General features: G+C 36.9%; 1 protein-coding gene across 1 annotated transcript in view; it reads left to right on the top strand.

The window, feature by feature from the left end:
• Positions 1-260: 260 nt before the first annotated feature.
• The window catches only part of LOC133571910 (uncharacterized), a 145,889-nt gene continuing 135,651 nt past the window's right edge, over positions 261-10,498 (top strand). Inside the window, exons 1-4 of the mRNA XM_072911827.1 lie at positions 261-402; positions 4,079-4,188; positions 4,759-4,838; positions 4,921-4,978. Coding sequence (XP_072767928.1) covers positions 4,761-4,838; positions 4,921-4,978 — 136 coding nt within the window. The 5' untranslated portion in view covers positions 261-402; positions 4,079-4,188; positions 4,759-4,760. The remainder of the gene's footprint in view (positions 403-4,078; positions 4,189-4,758; positions 4,839-4,920; positions 4,979-10,498) is intronic.

The following is a 10,498-nucleotide window of genomic DNA, read 5'->3' as shown; positions in this document are numbered from 1 at the left end:
TAAAAATCACTTAGGCATCTTCAGAATGGATCTGACTGTCATTTTAAAAGGTTTCCCTTTAGGGGACCTGTTTTTTTGTCCCCATATCGTCAGAGGTCCCCTAAAGGTGACTGTGTAAACAGTCCCCATTAAGTAGGCATTGCCAGAACACACACACAAACACACACACACACACACACACACAAGGAAACAAAAGGGAAAATGTTACATGCGTGTGTGTGTGTGTGTGTGTGTGTGTGACCCGGACTGTATTTCATCAGCATGTTTCCCATTGTTTAGTATACGGGTTTAGCAGCTTTACCCCCTCACTAACTTGGAGCTTCTTATTATGAAATGGGCTCACTGCAGACAAACAAGTGATTGTTGGTCTATCAGCAGGAGACGTGTGACATTTGAACTAAGGTAAGAAAACGGATGACTTCACCCTCTTTAATTTGTTCCTTTTTCTACAGTAATGGTAGACTTCTTTCCCATACTAGAATGAGTCAAATCAATGATAATAATAATGATCTCTACTGATTTGGGTTGTACTGAATTGGTGTGTAAAATGAGTTATCATGTTGGATAGAGATAATGAGCTGTTATAGTGGCATAGTCTATTTTTGTAGTCAAAGTACAGACTGTATGGGTTTGATTTGTGTTCAAGGTGCCAAAACCCAGTGATTGGAGTTGTCCAGAACTCGTCCCAAATTATCATTATTGCAACTAAACCAATAATAAAAAGTACCGGTAGGTCAGAAACTGTATCTGGTCAAGAACATTTGTTTTGGACATGCTTGACAAGTTCCAAAGAGGAACATCATGGCCACATAATTCATTATGCCCCCCAGAAAGAGGAGGAAATAGCTACGCCTACTTAATCCTAAACCTTCACGTGTCAGTAATTTAATGATTAATCTACAACATTCTGTCTTTTACATGTCCACACTTACTGTAACTCATATGCTTACTTTTTTCCGTTCAAGTTTGCTTACTTCCTGTGTTAAAAATTACGTTTTTGGACAGAAAGAGAAAAGAATGTGTAGAAATACTGTTGTAATAAAACTAAGCCTTTATCACAGCATAGGTCCCCACAGCACTTAAAGTTAGTATTATTTGCAGATTGAATCTCAGTAAAATTAAAATAACATTATTTGGTAACAGTAGGAGGAAAGTCAAACACAAATAAAAAATAGACAGAGTAGACATTGAAAGGGTAAAAGAAACTAGATTTGTCAGTGTAATAATAGATGATAAAATTAACTGAAAATCTCATATAAAAAATATACAACATAAGGTGGCAAGAAATATTTCAATGATGAATAACGCAAAATATGTTTTGGACCAAAAATCACTTCATATTCTCTACTGCTCGCTAGTGTTACCATATCTGAGTTATTGTGTAGAAATATGGGGAAATAACTACAAAAGTGCACTTCATTCACTAACTGTGTTGCAAAAAAGATCAGTTAGAAAATAATGTTGGACATAGAGAACAAACAAATTTCTCTATATCCAAATGAAATGCACCAAATTCAACGATTTGGTGCATTTGCAAACAGCTAAAATTATACACAAAGCAAACTATAACCTGCTACCCAAGAATGTACAACAATTCTTCTCAACAAAAGAGGAGAAATATAATCTTAGAGGAAAATCTAATTTAAAACATTTGTATGCTTGAACAACACTTAAACCTTTTGTATATCAGTATGTAGAATTAAATTATAGAATGGATTAAGCAAAGAAATCAAACAAAGCACCAATATGATTCAGTTAAGAGACGGTTCAAACTACAAGTGTTCACAAGTACAAAGAAGAAGAATTATGATGAACATCTTGAACTTTTTTTTTTTTGAGATAATGATTACTTGTGTATTTGCTATTTGTTTACTTACTATGGCATATTAATTATTTATTTATTATTTGTTGATTCAATGTTGTGTTACAAACAGAGAACAAGGAAATGGGATCAAATTGCTATGGTATGAAAAGAGGTAGGATTAAATAAACTCTGCTTCTTCCTACTCCTTTTCGGACGTGCGGTCATGAAACAACTGGAAATATGTGACGCATCACATTGTATCGTATGCATGTTGGAAATAAACTGACACCTAACTGAACTGAACAGTAGGACAATGGCAAAATGAATTTGGCTGAGTTTTTATACCGGATGCTCTTCCTGATGCCCACCCAGTTTTTCAATGTCTTTACTGTCATTAATGGTACAGAGTCTCGGTACACCTCCCTACATACAAGCAATCCAAACATAGTAAATACTTGACTAAATTACGAGTAAATAAAAATGCATGTCCATTAATAATTATTTATTTATTTATTTTTTAAATGTATTAATTTATTTTTTTCTCCCCTCCATTGTTTACCTGTACCTCACCTTTTTTGTAAGGGGCGCCGGAAGTTGGCAGACCCGTCAGCGATCCTGTTCTGTCTCCTTGTAATGTTTGTCTGATCTTGAATAGGATTGTGCTGACAATTTTAATTTCCCCTCGGGGATTAATAAAGTATTTCTGATTCTGATTCTGATAATACTTTTAGATCAAATTAATTTAGATGAATGAGTTGAATTATTAATACATGCATACTTAAGTACAGGATATGGATTGAGCAACACCTTAACGATAAATTAATGACATACTGTATATCGCTTGATATATTAGAAATTGGCATACATCCAGTTGTTTGGATGCATAATTGTAATAATGACTGTCATTATTTACTGCCAACATATTCCTGTGTGTGGTGAACACGATCTTCTTGTTCAGCAATTAATTGTGTTGTACTGTGGTGTTGATTCATTTTTCATCCGCCAGACTGCGTCAGTCTTTGATAGTATGTTGTGCCTTTTATTTTCACAATAGTCCAGATGATGGCATTTTCCTTTATTTATTTGACAAGAAGTAACCGACCTTGACTCATTTGGAAGATGAAAGATTGTATAGAAAAAAAATATGCTTTTGAGTAAAACTTCAAGTTAAAAACAAGTAAATAATACAAAATGTCCTTGAACATGAGCCTAAAGACTTTAATTACTCTTCTACAGAATGTCAGGCATTTGGAAGAGGCGTCAAGTTAAACAAATGATTGTGTCAGGGCAAAACTAGACATTCCAACACTTTATAATCCATTACTGTTGTTATTATAATTACTGTTATAATCATTATTATTATTATTATTATTATCATTACTAGACACCTGAGGTCTCTTCCTGCATATTTTCATTCAAGTTCTTTTCAATTATGCAGTGCAGTTTGGAGATGAAAATGAAGTTTTTACCCTGCTTAAGTTTCTGCATGACATGTTGTATATGCAAAGTATGCAAGGTTCAAGGTATTCATGCTACAGGGAAGTTAAAACCACTTTCTGTTTGCACTGGCTGCACTTTAACACCATGCTGATCTTTTTGGAGTGACTTGAGAGTTGTGTTCCAACACTTTTCATCACAAGCAGCAAAACTATTGAAAAAGTACTTTAATAGGGGACCTTTGATGAGTTTGCTGATTTCTGTTGTTACAATAAATGGGTTATACTTGTATAGCGCTTTTCTACCTTCAAGGTACTCAAAGCACTTTGACACTATTTCCACATTCATCCATTCACACACTGATGGCGAGAGCTGCCATGCAAGGCGCTAACCAGCAGCCATCAGGAGCAAGGGGTGAAGTGTCTTGCCCAAGGACACAACGGACGTGACTAGGATGGTAGAAGGTGGGGATTGAACCCCAGTAACCAGCAACCTTACGATTGCTGGCACAGCCACTCTACCAACTTCGCCACGCTGTCCCAATGCTGGAAAGTTCCATCCATGTGTTACAAAATGCAAAATTCAGGTTCATGCTTCACCTTGCACGCATGTGAACACATCCAGTATATATTAGTCAAGCTACAAGCTACAACCAAAATAAAAACATGCATTTTACATTAAAACTCTCTGACAATGTTAAAGTAGGAAGATTTAAATACAGCTCATAGTATTGGTGGAATGATTGGAATGGACCTTCTTATAAGGTATTTTTTGTAGTTTTACAGTACTAATGAATACAAATCAACTGCTTTTTTTTCTTTCAACTCTTGTCCACAGGTCTTTATTCTTCTGACAACGATTCCCTTCTGCTGGACTTTATGCCCACAAAACAAACATAATGCAGATGTTTTTCTGGTTGGTGGAAAATATTTCAAAGACAACTTAAGGTGTGTAAATTGCAAAAAAGCACAGGAAGAGTGTTCCCTCGCCACTTTATGGTTCACTTACGGAACAAATGCTCTAAAAGCATTGATACAAGTTGCTGACTGAACTCATTTGAACTGACCGAAGATGCATTCAATTATATAGCAGATAAAAAAAATATTTCTCTTTGAGAGAGAAGTTAAAGTTAAAGTACCAATGATTGTCACACACACACTAGGTGTGGCGAAATTATTCTCTGCATTTGACCCATCCCCTTGTTCCCCCCCTGGGAGGTGAGGGGAGCAGTGGGCAGCAGCAGTGGCCACGCCCGGGAATCATTTTTGGTGATTTAACCCCCAATTCCAACCCTTGATGCTGAGTGCCAAGCAGGGAGGCAATGGCTCCCATTTTTATAGTCTTTGGTATGACTCGGCCGGGGTTTGAACTCACAACCTACCAATCTCAGGGCGGACACTCTAACCACTAGGCCACTGAGTAGAGAAGAATCAGAAGTCTAGAAGGTACTGAAGGAAATTAATTTTAATGTATTTTATCTTCACCACTCTTTGTTTGTCTTTTCCTTCTTGATATAGGAATGGCAAAATATAAGAATGGCCTGATCATTCTCCTGGCGACACTCTGTATCCTGAAAACAGGGAATGTCATCAAATGGGTAGGCCAATGTGCTTTACAATGCATTTTGATGTATGTTCAAATAAACATTGGTCATTGACTGTAAGTCTAATTTCATTTAGTTAAATGGTCAATTACACTCAGAAGAACGACACATTATCAAGAGAGCAACAGGAGATGGTGAGTGGAATTAATTTGAATTGACGTTGAAAAACTGGAACCTCAGGGGTTGAACCTTAGTTTTGTTTGTTGAAAAACAATATTTCCATCATAAACCATGGAAATAACACATAAGACCTGTTTCATTTACTTGGTGGCTTATGAACGGCGCCCAGCTTCTTTTACAAACACCGTTTCCATGTGAGTTAGGAAATTGTGTTAGATGTAAATATAAATGGAATACAATGATTTGCAAATGCTTTTCAACCCATATTCAGTTGAATATGCTACAAAGACAACATATTTGATGTTCAAACTGATAAACATTTTTTTTTTTGCAAATAATCATTAACTTTAGAATTTGATGCCAGCAACATGTGACAAAGAAGTTGGGAAAGGTGTCAATAAATACTGATAAAGTTGAGGAATGCTCATCAAACACTTATTTGGAACATCCCACAGGTGAATAGGCAAATTGGGAACAGGTGGGTGCCATGATTGGGTATAAAAGTAAATTCCATGAAATGCTCAGTCATTCACAAACAAGGATGGGGCGAGGGTCACCACTTTGTCAACAAATGCGTGAGCAAATTGTTGAACAGTTTAAGAAAAACCTTTCTCAACCATCTATTGCAAGGAATTTAGGGATTTCACCATCTACGGTCCGTAATATCATCAACGGGTTCAGAGAATCTGGAGAATTCACTGCACGTAAGCAGCTAAGCCCGTGACCTTCGGTCCCTCAGGCTGTACTGCATCAACAAGCGACATCAGTGTCTAAAGGATATCACCACATGGGCTCAGGAACACTTCAGAAACCCACTGTCAGTAACTACAGTTGGTCGTTACATCTGTAAGTGCAAGTTAAAACTCTCCTATGCAAGGCGAAAACCGTTTATTATTATTATTAGCCTTTATTTAACCAGGTAAAATCCCATTGGGATCAAAGATCTCTTTTCCAAGGGAGACCTGGCCAAGAGGGCAGCAGCAAGGTTACATTAAAAACAGTAAACAAATACATAAAACATCACATTTACAACATTAAAACTTGCTCACATGACACATGTGCATACAGACAAGGTAGACTGCAGTCCTTTCACAGAAGCTTTAAATTCATTCAACGTAACTAGGGTTTGAAGTTTAATATTCGATTGTAGGTTATTCCAAGCCTTCGGTGCTGAAAACCTAAATGCTTTCTTGCCCAGTTCAGTTCTTACTTTGGGGACGACAAATTGCAGAACATTCATTGAACGAAGATTGTGACTTCCTTGTTTCTTTGTTAAAAGACAAGACAGATAAGATGGAGTGATACCCAGAATGGTTTTGTAGATGAAAACATACCAATGATTGAGGCGTCGAGCACATAAAGATGTCCAGTTAACCATTGAGTATAACCAGAGGTGGGTAGTAACGCGCTACATTTACTCCGTTACATCTACTTGAGTAACTTTTGGGATAAATTGTACTTCTAAGAGTAGTTTTAATGCAACATACTTTTACTTTTACTTGAGTATATTTATAGAGAAGAAACGCTACTTTTACTCCACTACTTTTATCTACATTCAGCTCGCTACTCGCTACTAATTTTTATCGATCTGTTAATGCACGCTTTGTTTGTTTTGGTCTGTCATAGTGCCTGCGTTTCAACAAATACAGTCACTGGTGACGTTCACTCCGTTCCACCAATCAGATGCAGTCACTGGTGACGTTGAACCAATCAAACAGAGCCAGGCGGTCACATGACCCGACTTAAACAAGTTGAAAAACTTATGGGCGAGGGCGGACCTACGTCACTTCCGCCCTCCAATCCCCTAGCAACGCGGTCGCCATATTGAATTCGTTGAAAACAAACCAGCTCACAGCGAACACAGCATTGACAGAAAATGCATTTAACGAGGTTTCACGGCATTTTAAACTGTTCTAAATGGCGTATGATTATGTAAATAGTCTTTCCAGTGAGGCTAGGTTAAGATACGAGTTAAAATGTTCTGTAGTTGGATTAAACGACTGCCCTTACCGCCTTCCAGCAGATGCGTGGATTGATAATCCTACACAATGGCCGGACATGGAATTTGGAAATCTTTATGTCTACCTCACAAGCGCACCAGGTCGGTTGTTAGCTTCGGTTGTTATATAACGAATAAATCACATAAAAATGGTTAAATCACCCAAGGTATGTTGATAAATGATAATAAGGATGACACGGTGGCTACCAGTATCTGTATATTTATTATATCTGTAGAGAGCTCATTCAAATTCAGTTCAGTATTATGATTTATTATTTGCTGAATTACTGGAAATAGCCTTTATACCGTATGTTATTGTTGTGCAACAACAACAACTTCAGCTGTCGAACGTTATTCAGTAAAAATTCAACGGGTTCAACATTAGCATGGACGGTATAGCCAAGTTGTGGTTAAGAAGGTGGATTTTTGTTCCTTATATTTACCAGAAACGAAGTAATCCGAACACACGACCCGGGATTTTGGGGGACTCCAGTAAGAACCGTCCTCGTTTTCCCGGTGTAAAGCTGCGAGCCATTTGTCTCGTCTCTGTGGGCTTTTAGCACGCTTTGGCAGAACAAAATACGACCTTTGTTTTCCCTGTTTCCAGTTGTGGTTTGCACAACCAAAAACAACACAGTTTTTTGGCATTTTGGAGGCAGAATGACGGGTTTAATCAGCGCAGGTCGACAGGTTAAAGAGTAATGGCGACGGTTTGTTTTCAACGCCAGTCAGGTTGCTATGGCTCGAAGAACCCGTATGTAGCTCAGTTGCCCGGATGTCGGCCCTGCCCCATTGGGGTGTTACCATTTAGTGGTCAATTGTACGGAATATATACTGTACTGTGCAATCTACTAATAAAAGTTCCAATCAATCAATCAAAATTGTGAAGGAAAAAAGACCTTTTTTTTTTCAACCGTACATCTCGTCAAAAGCCTAAAGACTGACTACACAGTTCCTGTCTTCACAATAAAAGTGCCGCTCCATCGCGCATGCGCTTTCAAAATAATAGTCTCCGAAAGCCAGCGCAAACAAGCTAGCAAGCTACGGAGTTTGCCGCCAATGTATTTCTTGTAAAGTGTATAAAAACGAATATGGAAGCTGGACAAAATAGATGCCAAAAACCAAACACTAGATGCCAAAAACCAAACACTTTCATGTGGTATTAGACAGAAAGGAGGAACTTTTTTTCTCCTCCATTTGAAAACGTGGCCGTTATCATCACTGCTGTCTGATTCCAATCAATGCAAGTCATCAGAATCAGGTAATACACCAACTTATATTCTTGTCTTCATGAAAGAAAGGAATCTATATGTGTTAAACATGCATGTATATTCATTAAAACACCTTTAACATGTAAACAAAAACGGCAAAATAAATAAATATAAATTATATACTGTATATATCAATGTATATGTATATATATATATATATATATATATATATATATATATATATATATATATATATATATATATATATGTATATATGTGTGTGTGTGTGTGTGTGTATATATATATATATATATATATATATATATATATATATATATATATATATATATATATATATATATATATATATATATATATATATGATATGTGTGTGTATGTTACTCATCAGTTACTCAGTACTTGAGTAGTTTTTTCACAACATACTTTTTACTTTTACTCAAGTAAATATTTGGGTGACTACTCCTTACTTTTACTTGAGTAATAAATCTCTAAAGTAACAGTACTCTTACTTGAGTACAATTTCTGGCTACTCTACCCACCTCTGAGTATAACACACAATGGTGAGTAAGGGGAGCGCAGTTTATCAACAACACCCAGAAACGCCGTCGGCTTCGCTGGGCCTGAGCTCATCTAAGATGGACTGATACAAAGTGGAAAAGTGTTCTTTGGTCTGACGAGTTCACATTTCAAATTGTTTTTGTAAACTGTGGACGTCGTGTCTTCCGGACCAAATAGGAAAAGAACCATCCGGATTGTTATAGGCGCAAAGTTGAAAAGCCAGCATCTGTGATGGTATGGGGGTGTATTAGTGCCCAAGACATGGGTAACTTACACATCTGTGAAGGCGCCATTAATGCTGAATGGTACATACAGGTTTTGGAGCAACATATGTTGCCATCCAAGCAACGTTACCATGGACGCCCCTGCTTATTTCAGCAAGACAATGCCAAGCCACGTGTTACATCAACGTGGCTTCATAGTAAAAGAGTGCAGGTACTAGACTGGCTTGCCTGTAGTCCAGACCTGTCTCCCATTGAAAATGTGTGGCGCATTATGAAGCCTAAAATACCACAATGGAGACCCCCGGACTGTTGAACAACTTAAGCTGTACATCAAGCAAGAATGGGAAAGAATTCCACCTGAGAAGCTTAAAAAATGAGTCTCCTCAGTTCCCAAACGTTTACTGAGTGTTGTTAAAAGGAAAGGCCATGTAACACAGTGGTGAACCTGCCCTTTCCCAACTACTTTGGCACGTTTTGCAGCCATGAAATTCTAAGTTAATTATTATTTGCAAAAAAAAAAAAAAAGTTTATGAGTTTGAACATCAAATATGTTGTCTTTGTAGTGCATTCAATTGATTATGGGTTGAAAAGGATTTGCAAATCATTGTATTCCGTTTATATTTACATCTAACACAATTTCCCAACTCATATGGAAACGGGGTTTGTACTTACACTATGTTATCATTAGCCCAATGACGTACCATATAGCTTAATACGTATGTTAACAGTGCCTATATAGAGTGTGTGACTGCCTATTTTCACAAGACCATTAGGTAGCAAGGTACTTCTATACAATTTGTAATATTGGTACACTAACAAGACAAAAAGAGAAAAGTTGTGTTGCAAAAAGTACTAATTTAATAAATCACACTGGTCAGCAGCACAAATGCAATGCACTAGCAAACAATTCATAATATGCACATTCACCATAGCACTGCAAGATTGTAATAGCAGACAATCTTAATAGGACACCTGAAAGATAACCAGTTATCATACCCTTCACACACACACTGCAGCACAATATAACATTTCACATACAAATGTCTAATTCATTCTCGAATATATTAGTGTTTGAGAGCAGAACTAAACCTAAAAAAGGACAAGAACTCGAATTAGTATGTGTTCTTTTGTGGTTCCTATGCCAAAATATAACTTTTTGTGCAAATAAACTACCGTCATGTTAAGTCCTAGTGATAAATATTGTGATTGTAGGTCCAATTTACTGTATTTTCTTTGTTGATTTTCACAGCAGAAATGAAAAGCTGTTGTTGTTGTGCCGTAAAGCCAAATGCTTTATTCTACACGGATGACCACATTATAGCGTCTTGGTGCTATTCTTTAGCATCAAGAAAATATCCTTAATAGTATTAATAAAGTAGATGAATACAATCTCTGGTAGCCTCAACAGCATATACTGAATCTTGATATTGCTAGCAAACATTGCTGTACAACAGGGACATCTATAGCTAATTGAGACAAAATATGAACTTCACACCATCAAAACAACTGCAGACATGAATT

The sequence above is a fragment of the Nerophis lumbriciformis genome, linkage group LG29 (assembly GCF_033978685.3).
Source record: "Nerophis lumbriciformis linkage group LG29, RoL_Nlum_v2.1, whole genome shotgun sequence".
Classification (NCBI taxonomy): Eukaryota; Metazoa; Chordata; class Actinopteri; order Syngnathiformes; family Syngnathidae; genus Nerophis; species Nerophis lumbriciformis.
The sequence above is the reverse complement of the archived record's forward strand: the minus strand, read 5'-3'. Positions and strand labels throughout refer to the sequence as shown.